At 34.3% G+C, this 17,195-nt stretch overlaps 1 protein-coding gene and 1 long non-coding RNA gene across 4 annotated transcripts in view; both read left to right on the plus strand.

Moving 5' to 3' along the window:
* Positions 1 to 161: 161 nt before the first annotated feature.
* Positions 162 to 2,498, plus strand: LOC132741644 (uncharacterized). The gene is made up of 3 exons (XR_009627308.1): positions 162 to 406; positions 1,257 to 1,312; positions 1,675 to 2,498. It is a non-coding gene; the product is annotated as an uncharacterized LOC132741644 (long non-coding RNA).
* A 2,495-nt stretch (positions 2,499 to 4,993) lies between these two features.
* LOC132741646 (uncharacterized) overlaps positions 4,994 to 17,195 on the plus strand; it is a 46,797-nt gene continuing 34,595 nt past the window's right edge. For 2 of the 3 annotated variants that reach the window (XM_060729866.1, XM_060729868.1), the window contains exons 1-3: positions 4,994 to 5,104; positions 8,991 to 9,185; positions 13,257 to 13,406. In XM_060729866.1, the coding sequence (XP_060585849.1) occupies positions 5,056 to 5,104; positions 8,991 to 9,185; positions 13,257 to 13,406 (394 nt within the window). In that variant the 5' untranslated portion in view covers positions 4,994 to 5,055. The remainder of the gene's footprint in view (positions 5,105 to 8,990; positions 9,186 to 13,256; positions 13,407 to 17,195) is intronic. The other variant, XM_060729867.1, reaches the window with a different exon arrangement.

Here is a 17,195-nt window from a genome sequence, read left to right on the forward strand (position 1 = left end):
AAAGAGATATGTACTGAAGAGTCATACGATATGATAGCTAGTTAGTTGTTTATAAAACATATTTTAGCATTACCTGTAATAATAATTGAGTCATAAATAAAGCTTGTAACATGAAAGGCAAAAATATTATTTTCAAAGGTCATGCCAGACCATAATTTTTTTTCTATGATTACAAACAAATAAGTATGTATCCATGTATTCAAGTGTAATTTCAGGTACTCAGTATTCAATATTATTCAATATTTGTACTGTAAATAAATTTATGTAATGATACATTTATGTACAATATTAATGTAATTGTCACTTTCGTTTTTTCATTATTTCATTATCATCATTATTTTTGTATATAGAATTTTAACATTGATATTGCAGTACAAGTGCCTAAAGAAAACGACAAAACTGAAAGGTAACCATTATGATTTTGGACATGGGGCTATTTTTTTCCCTAAACAGAGGGACATGGTCCCTTGGAATTAATATTTTGTTTGATTAATGTAAAAGGGCCCATAACTTAATTAAGTTCACCATATAAATAAAGAATAGCCAATTATATTTGTACTAATAAGTCATAAAAAAGAAAATAATCATAGAAAACGAATTCAACCACGTACATATAAACATATAGTGACATTATGTTCATTTGTTTTACTGGCAAGTTGAGTTAACTTTTTTATTTGAGTCCTGCTGGGCTCCTTGCCGGTGGTCCAGTGTTACTGGGTCGTGTTTGGGGGTTTCGTTTATTGAACGCCGCCCTTCCTTTTTTATCTTGTTTTTAATATATTTTGGTATTCTTTTTGGTGATTAACCAATTATTGATAATGGAAAATGTGTATGATACAATATAAAAACAGTCGAAATTATAAAAAAAGACTGCCTATTCTTTTTAAAAATTGGACGTTTCTGATACATCCTGCATGATTTTTATAGAAAATTATATTTGTCACGTTAATAATTGATTAGTTTTTCATAGTAAAATATAAAATTGAACTCAATCTTGGCAAAATATCAGTTTTTATTTTTTACCTGTTCACTGACCATTTACAACTGGATAGGCAAAATGTCACTTTAACATGGCCTTGCCCTGGAACGTTTCAAAGATAAACTGCAGTACAACATTTGTAACAAAAATGTCAATCAGTAGGATGATTACTTTAGACTCTACCTTGAAGTCAAAATTTAATTTTAAATTAATATCCATTGTACAGCACCTTTCTCATGTTGCGGACTAGTGAGTCAACTGAGACTTTACTTTTCAGGAGTACAGACCAAAGTCCAAAGCGAGAAGAAAGTCATATTTATGAGGACATTGCCCGTAAGAAATTTATTGTTCGTAATATCACACACAGATTCTTCCTTTTGAAAATGGCACGCGAAATATCCAATAGAAGCATAATCCCTTAAGGAAGATATCACGGATTTGTAATATAAATCCGTGAAGATATCAAAAAGTCAATATACCCTTGTTAAAAGAATTTAAACGTTTTACATTCTACATGTATGTGAGGTAAATTGGTCAAAACAGTTTTGAAAATATACTTAAGTCTTCATATGAAAAGCTTCAGTAATTCAGTACTATAAACATGTATTTGTCCGCGATAAACAATGAACATGAGTTTGAGATAATTATTACATTTTAGAAGCGTCCTTTATTAAAACATTTTTTATCATATGCAGAAAACAACGCGAAAAGACCACCTCAAGAAAAAGACGTTGGAAAACGACCACCTCCAGAAATTGACATGAAAAGACCACATCCACAAAATGACGTAAAAATACCAACTCCAGAAATCGACGTTAACATACCACCTCCAGAAATCGACGTTAAAATACGACCATCAGAAATCGACGTAAAAATACCACCTCCAGAAATCGACGTAAAAATCCCACCTCCAGAAAACGACGTAAAAATACCACCTCTAGAAATCGACGTAAAAATCCCACCTCCAAAAAACGACGTAAAAATACCACCTCTAGAAATCGTCGTCAAAATACCACCTCCAGAAAACGGCTTTAAAGGACCAACACCAGGTAACGACTTTAAAAGAACACCGCCGATCCCGCCAAGATGCGCAGTGAAACAATCATATGATCGCAAAGCCCCTGCACATGAAACGCACATTTACGAGAACTTGAAAATTTAAGTTTTGTATCACAATAAAAGAGTTCCAGTTTATAACAGAATATTAATTTATATATTTGAATGATAAACTGAAGTGATGTTTGTTTATTTCATTTAATTTCATATTTTGTCAAGAAAAAATATAGGTCCATGGTTGTGAGAAATGTTAAACTAAAACATTTCATCAGATGTCAAGAAAGGTCAAAACCTGTTCTTTTCGTGTTTTTTGTTTCTTTCATTGCTTCCTAGAATCTCCCATTTGCAGACTATGTACAAAACATAAAGGCTTTTTTCTTAACTGAATAAGGCTTGTGGTATGGTCAGGACTACCATTTCCTGACATGTACAATAGATTTGTAAAGATTTGTTTGTTTTTTTAAGTAGGGTTTATTATGAATAACTAAAGTATAAAACAACACAGAATGCATTTTTTAAAATAAAATAACTGTTTATTCGTATGAATATGATATGCAAGTTTGGCTGCTTAATAAACTGTTTAAATAGTCTGTTCCGAAACAACAAATTTCATACAGTAAACAAACAAACTACAAATTATCAGTTTAAGCACGCCAAAAACATCTATTCTCACCATCTTTAAATCACGCTTTCCAGAATTGTAGTATATGTGTATATACTTAACTTGATCTTTAGCCAAAAGAAATTAGTAGAATTACCTAAATGTACTGGGAATCTATTGTACCAGTTACGTTTAATCATACCAGTAGCATAGTAAAAATGTTGTTTTACTTTAAATATTGTGTGCTGTGTTAGTATATCTATTTATTGTTGCCTCATAGTTTGACATGTTTTGACAGTCAATAAATATACTTATAATAGTTCTTGATGGGTCGCATCTAAGATAACCTCTTAGCCAGTAAAATAAAGATGGCCGAGAGGAGATATTTGTAAAAATTATATTACATTTAAAGACATATAAGTAAGCATCTTACAGTGAAAACATGAACAGTTTGTAATGTATGTGTTTAAACTAAGAAGTTGGAAATTACCAATCTTCATGTGACTTTCAATGTGGACAACATCATCGACCATTAATGATTCAGATTCATTAAGTTGAGTCTATATATACGTGTACATAGATATAAAAATCTTCTTCTCGCTTTTAAAACATGCGTTTTGTAAGACATTATAGTGTTTATAAACTTTTATAGAAGTACACATTAAATAAAATCCTAGTAAAATGTTCAACCTAACGTTACAGGCAAAATAAAAATATTGTCAATGTCTCAACATTTCATCAGAATAAATCTGTGAAAAACTGTGTATTTCTTATTTCAAGTTAATTGCAATTTTAATATTATTCACGGTCTATTTAAATATTTAGCTAGTTAAAAAAAGCATGGAACTGCGGGTATCTCAGATGTATAAACGTGGGAATGGCATTTCCTCTGTTGGCTGTAACCTGCAATATACAGAAAATGCTTTTAGTTTATATAGGTTATACAATTTCATTAGATCTGATTTGTGTACCACATTAATGCAACATCTCTAGTCAACTGCCTGGAAGGTCTGTAAAAATTTAGCACCGTTTAGTGTCTAACAGGGACATAGTAGGCTTTATATTAGGCCTGAAATAATGTATATTGTGTTAAAGACACATGAAGCCATACTTTGTTAAATTATTTGGCATTTTGTTGAATATTTCTTTCATATCACAAGACATAAGGCTTAAAGATATACTATGCTCAAATTTGATATCAGGAATTATTGGTTATTGCTACACAGTCTCTTTGTAAATATAAAATAAACATGTTTTGACTTCACACAAAGTAGATATTTTATGTTTAAAACTCTACACTTTATAAGTGGTCACAATATGAATATATAGTGTCGTTAAAAAACTGGCAGTTTTTTTAAGAAAATACCAACTTTACTTGTCCTGTAGAAAGGACCGTGACTTCCAATACATAGTAAATTCGTTTTATTATTCAAATTAGACATATTCAGTAAGGATTTCATAGGTTTTAACAAATTTCTTTGATTAAAATAATTTACTCAAAGATGAGCATAGTATATCTTTAAATACAGCAGTTAAAATTCTTACTGCTGTGTTATCTTTTAAGACAATGAGTATTATTATAATGGTCATTGGGTTGATTTTTTATTTACTTTTATGATCATTTCTGTGTTTACTTATTTCTCCCTTTTTAAATTTTACTATTGTGAGAATTTCGCTCGGCGGGGATACATTTTATTTATACTAACTCATTTAAAACGAAATATGTTGCGTTTAGTGAACCATTAATCGGTTTAAAAACCCAGTACTGCTTATGCTTCTAACTGATCTTAGGCAGTGCCCCTCTATATCCCTCTAATGTATGTCTGACTATATGCTAATTGTCGTGACACTTTTTGTGACCCTTCTTGTTTTTGACCCCTGTTGCGCTTTTCCTGCATCCTTATCCTTTCATTGTCTTTTTTTATTAGTTGTGTTCTTTGAAATGTTTTTATTATTTCTTATTTTGATGTATTTATAATGGCGCACCGTCAGGTCAGTAATTTGCCCTTGTACCCTCTTTTGTTTTCGTTCTGTGTCCTGCTGAACTCCTTGCCGAGAGTCCAGTGTTTCTGGGTTATGTTAGTGGATGCCTTCATCATTAAATGCCTGCCTTTCCTTGTTGATCTTTGTTTTCAAATTTTAGCTGTTTAGCAATGATTTTGTGCTGTGATATTCGCTCTGAATGAAACAAATATACACATTTCATACAGGTTATTTGTAAGAATTCATTTTACTGCAAATATATATCTTTTCTACACAACACTGCTTTTTATGCGTAAAAATTTATCTTCTTGCAGTGTCATTTTAAACCAGGAAGAACGATTCGATACTATCAATTCGTAAATTATCTTGTAAACAAATTGACGTTGCACGTAAATTCATAAATTTTATATTTTGTCGGAGGTATACATGGATCGGAATGGCGTTGATATTTTTACTTCTAGGCGTTGTGATAAGTCTCCCTAAAGGTAACGTTTCAAGTTGTCTTGCTGTTTTAAATATGGATTGAATAATATGAAAACTGTAGTTTTGATTGTGTTTAAGAGAAATATTTTTAAATATATTGGTGTGGTTGTTAATAAGATCTTTGTAAGAAATAACTGATACGTTTGTTTTATTATATATTTATAGAAGCATATAAGCATTTATCATACCTAGCTAAAATATTATTATATCTTAAAAGCATTTGTCAAACTTAGATTAAATGCAATCGTTATCGTGTTTTCTATTTCTATGATTTGTGTGAATCAAACATAGTGCCTGTAGTATCATTTGGTATTTAAAATAAATTTTAAAGAAAAATGATATACAAAATTTGAAGGCATTCACAGTAAATAATATGAAAAAGTATATTTTAGATAAAAATGAAAACATATTACATACTACATATTACTTATGACCCAACACAGCTAAGTATTTGAAAAATATCTTCATTTATACATATCACTATAAAGTTAATAGTTACTTGATAAAATTACGACCGTTTTCGCTGATTAATTGTTAGTCGTTAAAATTGTTTAATTGTTTAAATTATTCCCAAAAACGATGTTTAAGAACAATTTCTACGGTGGCACAAAGGTGACATGTGTTTGTTTTATTTATCTCGTGGCCACGAGATACTATGTCGTGGCCACGAGTTACTAAGTCTTGGCCACGAGATAGCTAAGTCGAGGACACGAGATACTATGTCGTGGCCAGGAGTTACTAAGTCGTGGCCAGAGATAACTAAGTCGTGGCCACGAGATACTATGTCGTGGCCATGAGTTACTTAGTCATGGCCACGAGAAATTATGTCGTTGCCACGACTTACTAAGTCGTGGCCACGAGATAGCTAAGTCGTGGCCACGAGATAGCTAAGTCGTGGCCACGAAATAGCTAAGTCATGGCCACGAGATACTATGTCGTGGCCACAAGTTACTCAGTTATGGCCACGAGTTACTCAGTCGTGTGGGAACGAGATAGCTAAGTCGTGGCCACAAGATAGATAACCAATCAGATTACACCATTTATGTGAATTTCCCTAATTAACTAGACATGTGCTATAGTACAAGGTTGCCCCACTTCACCAGCCTGTAAAAGTGCCATTTATTACAACTTTATTGACTTGTCATAATATTACATTAGCGTCACTAAGTGACCCATGATTTTGACCCAATGACCTCCTGGAAATTATTATATGTCATCTACTGAATCAGATGCAAGATCTTTCTTGGTTATATAAACCATGGCTTATCCCTTCTAATTATTCATCAGAGAAGGTTTACCTTGTAGGCTATCTACTGTCCAGGCAATGCCCCCTTACAAATAAAATAAACCAAGGACTTATTCTTTCTCATAGTCATCGTATAAACAAGATTTAATAGGGCCATAAGTACGTACAAACTGACTAATTCGATCACAAAAATTGTCCAAACAAATAGGTATAGTCAAAATTAATGAATGAAGGGCCTTGGAAGGTGACTTTCTTATATGATCCTAAAGACAAGTTCAAAATGAATATCTTCAGTATTTTCAAAGATTAATGTTGCATGTAAAATTAGTTAAACGTTTCAAAAATTCATAATAAAATTATATATATAGTGTATTCTGATTGGTTAATAATCTCGTGGCCACGACTAAGTAACTCGTGACCACGACATAGTATTACGTGGCCACGACTTAGCTATCTCGTGGCCACGACATAGTAACTCTTGGAAACGACATAGTATCTCGTGGCCACTACTTAGCTATCTCGTGGCGACGACTTAGTAACTCGTGGCCACGACATAGTATCTCGTGGTCACGACTTAGCTATCTCGTGGCGACGACTTAGTAACTCGTGGCAACGACATAGTATCTCGTGGCAACGAGATAAATAAAAATACACACATGTCACCATTGTGTCACCGTAAATTTCTACAATAAACTTGTTTAAGTGTTTTTCAAGTGCATTAAACTTTAAAACAGAGATATGATGATCACAAGCACATCATTTTTATTAAATCTAACGATTTATCTATTATAGAAAGATTATATTACTGACGTGTACTGCATTTTAAATATGTGTTATTTTGTTACTGAATGAGTGTTACGCGCTTACACATTGTTTGATACTCAGTCTTTGTGCTCTTTATACAGACCGTGATTACCTATTCAAAATATTAAGATAATATCTTCCGGATATACGATTCAGAACAAGGATTTATCTTTAAGATTTTTATTGAAAAGAAAGAAAGCCGATTATACTGTAAAGTTAAACCCCATCTTATTTATTACCTTCACTTTAAAAAGTGTGATAAATCAATGATACTTTTTGCTGTTTGTTCAAATCCCACTGGGATCAACATTTTTCCTTTTTCGTTTTCTTTGAACATTATTTATGTATCTTTTAGCTATCATTAAGAAAGGAATAGTGTTTGTTTAATTCTCATCACATTATCTGTATAGGTATGATATATCTTAAAATTACATACCATACATGTTTATGATACACAAGATCTCATAATAAAAAAACTACACAATAAAATACTTTTATATTGTACATGTTAAGCTAAATTACAAACTTTGACATAATTTTCGTTATTACGAATGTTATTATTCGTTTCGTCCCTATGAATTTAAAAAAAAAACAATTTTTAGGATGATATTGCAAATTATGTTGTGATCAACATTTTTAAAGAATGTTTACGCGTTAGTTCAGAAAAAGAGACATAAGTCCAGAACTGTATAATAAAGTATCTCCAGGTGACCTTAAAGACAAACAACTCGACTATATATGTTGTCAATTTTCCAGTACTTTATAGCGCCAATGACGGTTATCATATCTTAACATTAAAAGGAAATCCTTATTGTATTTTCTGAGATCGTAGTACACAAATCTGACAGTCGAGTAGTCGAATATATAAATGTCGGACTGTTTTGGCGAGAAGATTTTCGCTAAATTATTTACTCAGTGTTGAACAACAGGTTTATCGTGAACAAAATTCTTCGAAATTAATAAGGATTACAAACCCGAAACGAAAATTTTAAACTTAGAATTATTCAATTTATTCAAGCTTTCTTCGTATAAATTCCCCGTGGTTCAGGGGTAACGCGCTCGTTTATGGTTTGAGAGGTCTGGGGTTCAAATCCTAGTCGAGGCAACTTTTTTTTCTTTTTAAGGGAGTAGCCACGATATGCAAGGATAAAGTGTGGCTGCCATAAAAAAATGAACATACCTAATTTTTAGATGCAACTCTAGTCATGCAAAATTCCGTGTGTATAAAACTCAAACTGTTCAAGTTTTGTTTGTTTGTTTGATTGGGTTTTATGTCACATCGATATAGGTCATATCGCGACGTTCCAGCTTTACAGGTGGAGGAAGACCTCAGGTGCCCTTCCGTTCCGTAAGCTAGCTGGATAGCTTCCTCACCTGAAAGAATCCAAAGTCCCTGTCGGGATTCGAACCCACAGCGGTGAGGGGCAAGTGGTTTGAAGTCAACGACCTTAACCACTCGGCCACGGACACCCCAACCGTTCAAGTAAAAAATCTAAACGCAGTCGTTGCATCTCGGTGCCCTGTAAGATGAACTAAAGTATATAAAAATAAACTTATACAAGAAAATACATACAGATATACAGTACGATTTAAATTGCAAAGATCAGAAAATACCGCACAGCTTGCAGCCCTTTGATTTAATTAACACAATGCAATACACTCTGTTTTAAATACTCCACTTTAACTCTTTATTATCTTGATGAAAACACATGCGCAAGGTAAGGATTATTTATCTTGATCAATTGATCAACTTTTCTTATATATTGAGCAATTGACAATTAGATATATAAGTTATGTACTTCTTTTTCGATACTTGTATGTTTAATTTTCACTTAAAGCTGTATATGCATGCTCGGCCTGGTCTGCATGTACTGTAACATGTGGAGGTGGAACTCAAACAAGAACTTGCTCGACCTGGTTAGAATTTCCTTCATCTTCCGAACAAAGTTGTAACACTTATTGCTTTAACCAAGGGGTTTACGTAAATGGACGATGTCAATGCTCTGCCTGGAGAAGTGGATCGTGTTGTTCAGGTACTGACCTACTATAATAACTTTACATTAGCGTACAAAATATGTTAATGGGAAACGTTTGCGAAGAAATTCCTGTTTGGCATCAAAATCGTAACCAGATGACTAATTTAAGAAAGAAATATGAAAACATGTTTTGAAGCAAAACATATTTGCATCGAAAAGAAATACTGATAAGTTTACGAGGATTGATCAAAAAGTTCTCGGTCCGATGTTTTTTTTTGGTAGTCAGAGGACCCAACTTATGGTCTTACTTTTCAATATAATCGCTCTCTACATTACTGCACTTTGCCCACCTGTGTTGCAATTGGTCAACTCTTTATAATAGAACTCTCTATTTTGGTCCTCAAAAAACCGATTGACCGCCTCAATGACACCTTCATTGTTTCCAAAAACACAAAGCTAAGTTTTCACTTTCGGAAACAGGTAGAAGTCACATGAGCCAAGTTCGGAGAATATTGGGTATGGTGGAGAATTTCAAAACCGCAGTCAGTTGAATAAGTCATCGCAACTTGGGATGTGTGAGCTAGCGCATCGTCGCGCAAGAGCAGAACGCCTAGAGTCAGTTTGCCCCTCCTTTTACGCGCGATTTCTTGACGCAGTCGTCTCAATTAGCCTGGATAGTACGTACCGTTTATGGTACGACCTTTCTCAAGATAGTAAATCATGATTTACCCCTGACTTTCCCAAAAAATTGAAGCCATCACCTTACCTGCTGATGGCACTCTCTGGAATTTCTTCGGATGGGGTGAGCAAGAGTGCTTCAACTGCATGCTCTGGTTTATTTTTTATTCTGGACCGAAGTGATGGACCAGTGCTTCATCCTGAGTTACGATCCGGTAGATAAAATCAGGATCATCCTCGTAGCGAGACAAAAGATATCTTGAAATCTCAAGCCTGGTCCGTTTCTGGTCGTCAGTCAACTGTCTGAGGACCCATCTAGCGGAAACCTTTGACATGCCATAGACAACACGCAGAATTGCCTGAACTAAACAAAAGCCCTAGCAATGCTTCGCAGGTCTCGCCTTCTGTCGCACATGACCAGATCGTGAACGTTTTCGGCAGTTTCATCGTTGATGGCCTCTTTTGGCAGCCCCGGCCGCTCATCATCTCCAATGCTGTCCCTGCCCCTCTTAATTTCAGCAGCCTATTTTTATGCTCCCCGAAAAATGTCGGGGGAGAATATAGTCGGCGCCTTGTCCGTCTGTCCGTCCTTCCGTCTGTCCGCACTCACAGGAGAGTAATTATGTGGCTAGAGGGACAATAGCTAACTGTTCTTTCTCTTTGATGTCATTCATTCCGTAATGCTTTTATGTGGCTATTTTCTTTTGTGTGGCTAAAACGAACAATAGAGAGAACAATAGAGTAGCCACATTATTACTCTCCTGTTAGAATGGACGTCCTTCGTCTGTCCGTCCGTTGTCTTGTCCGGAGCATAACTTGAAAACCCTTGGAGATAATTTGTTGAAACTTCATCTGGTGATAGAGGGCATTGAGGGGGAGTGCAGTGTTAAAAAACCATAACTCTATTTTGCCCGGTTTTTGAATTATCTCCCCTTATAGAAAAATCTTGTCCGGGGCATAACTCTAAAACTGTAAGAGATATCAACATGAAACTCTGTAGGTGGATAGATCCCAATGGGTAGATGTGCAGTGCATAAGAACAATAACTCTTTTTGTCCTAATTTTGGAGTTATTGTCCTTTGTTTATTTTAACACTTTGAACTTTGTCCGGAACATAACTCTAAAACTATAAGAGATATCAAAATGAAACATTGTAAGTAGATAGATCTCATTGAGTAGAGGTGCAGTGCAAAAGAACCATAACTCTGTTAAGCCTCATTTTTTTAATTATCTCCCATTTAAGAAAAATCTTGTCCAGGACAAAGCTGTAAAACTATAAGAGATATCAACATGAAACTTTGTAGGCAGATATATCTCAATGGGTAAATGTGCAGTGCACAAGAATCATAACTCTGCCTTGCCTAATTCTGGAGTTATTGCCCTTTGTTTATTTTTACTTTTTGAAATTGTCCGGGACATAACTCGGAAATCATAAGAGATATCATCAAGAAACTTTGTAGGTTGATAGATAACATTTATTAGAAGTGCAGTGCAAAGAACAGTAACTCTGCCTCGCCTTATTTTGGAATTATTGCACTTTGAACTGTTTCCAGGGACATAACTCTGAAACTACAAGAGGTGTACTTTCTGTGTCCAAAACCTATTCGGGGAGCATCACACGGCTCAAACCGGGCTCTTGTTTCACAGTGCTATAGGAAGGAATAGAGAAAGCAAGAATCCCCAAAGAAAGTCCAACACAACATAATTGCTCGGTTTGATTGAGCCTGTTCATAGACGGTACTGGAAAGTGCAAGTTACCGTCCACGCCCCTAGCACCGGCTTAAGCAGAATTCAACATTTAATGAATTGGTACAATTTTGAATTTTGAAACATCCGCAGATGTGTTCATATGGCGATTATCATGGAACCTTCAATGTGACACAAAGTGCCATTCCATGGAAAGCGGCATATGGTCCCAAAGTAAAAAAATGCGTGTGCCCTAAACGAGAAAACAATGGGCGGAACTAAATAAAATAGAATTTTGAAAGGGGATCAGAGATTATGAAGCCTGCATACCACAGATAATACGTCAAAAGACAATTTTAAAAGCAGGCCACATTTCCTTAGGGTGATTCAACAGTGTTCAAATGAGGAATACTGGAACCACCAAACAAGAAAAAAGCCAAATAGAAATAACTAAATTACCACAAGCACAACAATTATGTCGTACTGAACGATCTTTAAAGATCGGAAATATAACATCTCTGATTGAATGTACGGGGCGACTTTTTACAGCCTCCACACGGCACAAACAACGCTGATGTGGCGATAAAATAGAGAAAGCAAGAATCCCTAAAGAAAGTACAACACAACATAATTGAAAATGTTGCAGGCTCGGTTTGATTGAGCCTGTTCATGGACGGTACTGGAAAGTGCAAGTTACCGTCCACGCCCCCTAGCACCGGCTTCAGCAGAATTCAACATTTAAAATGAATTGGTACAATTTCGAATTTTGAAACATTCGCAGATGTGTTCATACAGCGGTTATCATGGAACCTTCAATGTGACACTAAGTGCTATTCCATGAAAAGCGGCATATGGTCCCCAAGTAAAAAAAATGCGTGTGCCCTAAACGAGAAAACAATGGACGGAACTAAATAAAATGGAATTTTGAAAGGGGATCAGAGGTTATGAAGCCTGCATATCACAGATAATAGGATAACAGGAGTTTGCTTCGCAAGTGTATCCATAAATTCTTCGTGGATTTCCTTGGGGGACATCCTTTTCTTACAGAGGAACTTAATGACGGCTATGATTTCATCTTTCTCCATTTGGTCTAAATGACCCCTTCCGAAGTGTATCCATGAAGTCTTCATGGATTTCCTTGGGGGACATCCCTTTCTTACAGAGGTACTTAATGACGGCTATGATTTTAACTTTCTCAATTTGGTCTAAAAGACACACTCATCTTATGCTCAGTGTTTTAGTGTGTTTTATGTTACTAATCTGTGTAAAACCGCGTGTAACTCGGTCGGTAATCTTCAATAAGATATCGGTACCGATGTATCGTGTGTAAATGTCAGTGTAGTGGCTAGATGTACATCGGGCCGAGAATTTTTTGATCATAACTCGTATACATTCATGATATAAAAATAAAATCTTTATAGGAATTTACATGAGTAATCAGTGTGTTATAATGGTTGTCCCAAAAAAGTGTGGATACAATAATTGATAATCGTATAGAAGAATATTTATTTCAGAGCATTGTTAACCATGTTAAATAATTAAAAACAGAAAATTTTATTGACCGACATCCATCATTGACCTTATGGTAATTTAACCAAAAAGTTGTGTATACATACCAATTATCTTTCGCCTTAAACATTTTTTGTTGTCATATTCAAATATCGTGCTAAACTTAAATAAATTATCATTATATCTTTTTATTCTATGTGTCTTGATATGACCCTAGAATACCCCTTTAATACAAATATAATTATTATATTAAAGGTTGCCGGCATGTTTCACTTCCTCAATGTTTTTCCGGTCATCAAAGTTGCGGAGGATCACCAGATGGTATAAAATGCACGAGATGCAATGACGCTTATTATTCTACAGGATACATTACCCAGTCATCCAGATATAGTTATGCATGTAAAGGTTATTATTGAGTACTTTTCCAAACGTATTTTTATTCCATCACTAATAGTATTTTTATGCATGCACCACTTTGCGATAGGGTAATTTTGCTATCCGTCCGTACCGCTATCCAAAAGTTAACTGGTTTGTATCGCTTGGCCATTTAAAATTAAACGAGCTATTAAACTTTTGAATAGCAGTAACCAACGTGTAAACGTACATTCCTTGTTATTTATGACGCAAATGTATTAAGATCAATACCTTTCATTTACCAGTATCGTCCATGAACAGACACAGTCAAACCGAGCCTGTAACTTTTTTGATTTTGCCATTTTGAACGTTCTTTAGGGATTCCTTTTTTCTCCCCATTAAATATTCCTTTAATAAGCAAAAACTATAATTTTTGTCATTCGTCGTGTGCAACTTCAACATAATTGCTAGAGTAATGAGATTTTCTAAGTGTGAATTTATACACTTGTAGCTGTTTGGGATATCTTGTGACAATACAGCGGAATGTGGTGGCATCCATGACCTATCGAGACATGTGTTATTGCATTTTAAATTGGCTAATTGTTGAATTAGTAAATTGATATACTTCCCTAAATAATAAGTATATGTTCCGAAATATGAAATTAAAAAATAATGTATAGCCATTTAAAACTAAATCTATATGTTACGCGCATTAAATTTATTTTAATGAATTAAATAGCAATGCAATTAACGATACGGTGAAATATTTCGACAAGTATACATTCATGTATGTGCACTAGAAACTGGCTAAAATAACGTGATTTTCATATTGTAAAATGTGACAAAATGATCATGCCTCATAATTCAAATTACAAATATCAAATTAATTTTCATCAACATTAAGTTACGTACGACATGTAATGTCGCTACTGTCTGGCTGGATATATTTGGACACTGTAATGAACTATCATAAAATTCTATGTATTTTTTACAAGGATGACCATAACAGTAAATCATTCATACAAGTTTAGTGACACATCGAACTGTTTTATATGATGAAATACTCTTTATCTTGATTGGGATTTAAAAATCACCATGTCGTCAGCACCATGCATCGTTATTTAACATGAAAATAAAAATACATTATTGGTTTAATTCACGTATAAAATTTAAGTTTTAATAGGCACATGTGGCATCTTACTAATATTAAACATTTTCCTTCACTACCCATAGAATGTAAATAAATATACTATTGTATAGTTTTTGTCGCCGAAATTAATAAACGAAAGGGACAATATTTCTTGGTGTTTCTTTTTTGAAGTATGAAATCACTTAAAACGGGTTTGTTTTAACCATTTGATCTAGTAATGCTAACTTTATGTCCACAATGATAAGGATTCTAAAATTTTTAATACTTTTTCCAAACCCATTCGACAATATTGAACGTATGACCGTGATTTTGGAGCGATAACGTACAGGACGATTCTTTGAACAAACGAGTCCATCCGGTATGTATAGCTATCTAAGTGCCATATATAAATTAAGAACAGTATGGTAATAGTTTAACAAATTGTAGTAATCTCAAGTAATAAGGATATAAAAATCACAGTAAAATAAACGAGTAAATCTAAAAATTAAGTTGATAAATAACGTATGAGGTATATCGTTCGGGATCAAATGTTCTTCAGAATACTGAAAACATTGTGTTTCTATTGTGTTTTATTCGTCTTTAGATTCATTTTACTCCAAACTAGTTGCCCGGATGTTCTGAAAGTAAACGACCGCCATAATAACAAAAATGTGACACACTGAAGTTTTACTTTCAACGCACTTAGAAGGTAAGTAAAATTTTCATTATTGTGACAAAAGGAAATATTAAAGTTATAGTTGTGAATGCAGGAAGGTTGTTTACGCTGCACAGCACCATAATACATGTAATGTTTCATGCAACATTTGTGTAATTACTCAACATGTATAGGCTCGTTTGTTACATGATTTTTCCCGTATATGTCCTTATTTTGAAAAAATATGCAAAAGAGTTTAAAAACATCAATTTCTCTCGGGTTTACTATATTTTATAATTTTTCTATGATCAACACATGTACAAAAGATTGTGATGGAAACGTCCATTTCCATATATACAATCCTTTTATTAGTATGTTTTTAATGACAATAGAAAATGTTAATATACATGATCTGCCATAATGTAAAGTCGCCCCGTACGTTATGAAGTCATTGTCCCGTACATTACATTTATGAGAGGTAGTTTTGTAGACTGATTTTTATATGCGTTTCAGGATGGCAAAATCTAAAGCACAAAGGATGCGGGAGTACAGGGAGAGAAAGAAAGTGCTTCCTGGTGGACAGTGGTTGAAGGCAGAAAGAGAAAGAGTCAAGAGGTCTCGAGTACCTATCTCTGAAATGGATTCAAAGAATAGGGAGCATGTGAGAAAGTTAAATAGAATCAGACAGGCACGATTCAGGGGAAAGAGGAGAAATAACCAAGGAGAAATACAATATCATAATGAACATGAAGAATCCGATGAGCACGTGCCTCCAAAGAGTGAAAATGTTGTGTCCAGTACCAGTGATATGGCTCTTACTGTAAAGCTGCCATTTCCATCAACAAATTCTAGTAAACACAAGAAAAGAGTTTCAAGAGCATTAGCTAAATCCTCTTGAAGATTAAAATAAAGAATTAAAGAAGAAATTTAAAATGCTCAGACATCGAGGAGTAAAAGTGATAAATTATTGAAAGAGTATGGATTGAAAGCAAACGATGTGCCTGAAATAAAAAAAGAGGTTGGTCTTAAGTGAACGTTTCCGTCACGAAATAAAACAGGCCAAGATCGACAATAGACAGAGTTTGAAAGATATTGTGCACAGAATAGCATCCAAGAAAGATCATTAAGAAATACAGAATGAAAGCTCAGCTAGAAAAATCTACTAGCCTTGGTAGGAGGAAGTCAAGTACCACTCAAAATATAGCAGTGAATAAAAGGTCAAGAATGAGGAGTGTACATAAAATGCGCGTGATAGAAAACATTGCCTCGTTCTGAGAGCGAGATGACAATTCCAGAATATTAAGTGTTAAGAAAGACGGTACGAAAGTTGAAAGTAGAAAGGTTAAAATTCAGAATAGAGTACTGAACGGCTACTTGTATAACTTACATCTGAAATTTGTTGCTGAAAATGGATCCAGAGTAGCAAAAACATTCTTCTATAACGCCAGACCAAAGCACATTTCGTTAGTGAACTTTTCTGATTCGTGCTCTCAAATGTCTCAATTGTTGTACAAACCCAGATAAGTTTGTTGAAATGTACAGCCAGCCATAAACCTGTTTTGTTAAACAAGAAGTTGCAGAATATTCCAGACAACGAAGATGAAAAATTACCAGCAGTAAAACTTAAGAACGGAAAAGAAAGGCAAAGAGTTGCTGAAGTGAGTTTGTCAAAGACCGACTTCATTGAAAGGATGCCAGAAGCATTCAAAGAATTCGAATCACATACACATCGAGTAAAAGACAATACAATGCAATCAAAGTCATGAAAGATAAATTGCATAATAATCATGTTCTCATCCAAATGGATTCCAGTGAGTATTATGCATGTAATACTCTCGAGGAGATTCAATCAGCTTACTGGAATAGCTCAAAGGTAACCTTGCATCCAGCGGTCATTTACTTTTGAGGAGGAGGTAGTGAATTAAAACGTGAAAGTTACGTTTATGTCTCAGAGGTTCTCAATCATAATGCGTCAATGGTAATATCTATAATCGACAAGCTGATGAAGGTCACAAAGACTTTGGTACCTGATTTAGAATATGCCCATTTTTGGACA

The sequence above is a fragment of the Ruditapes philippinarum genome, unplaced genomic scaffold (assembly GCF_026571515.1).
Source record: "Ruditapes philippinarum isolate M1 unplaced genomic scaffold, ASM2657151v2 ctg5061_1_1_1_1, whole genome shotgun sequence".
Taxonomy (NCBI): domain Eukaryota; kingdom Metazoa; phylum Mollusca; class Bivalvia; order Venerida; family Veneridae; genus Ruditapes; species Ruditapes philippinarum.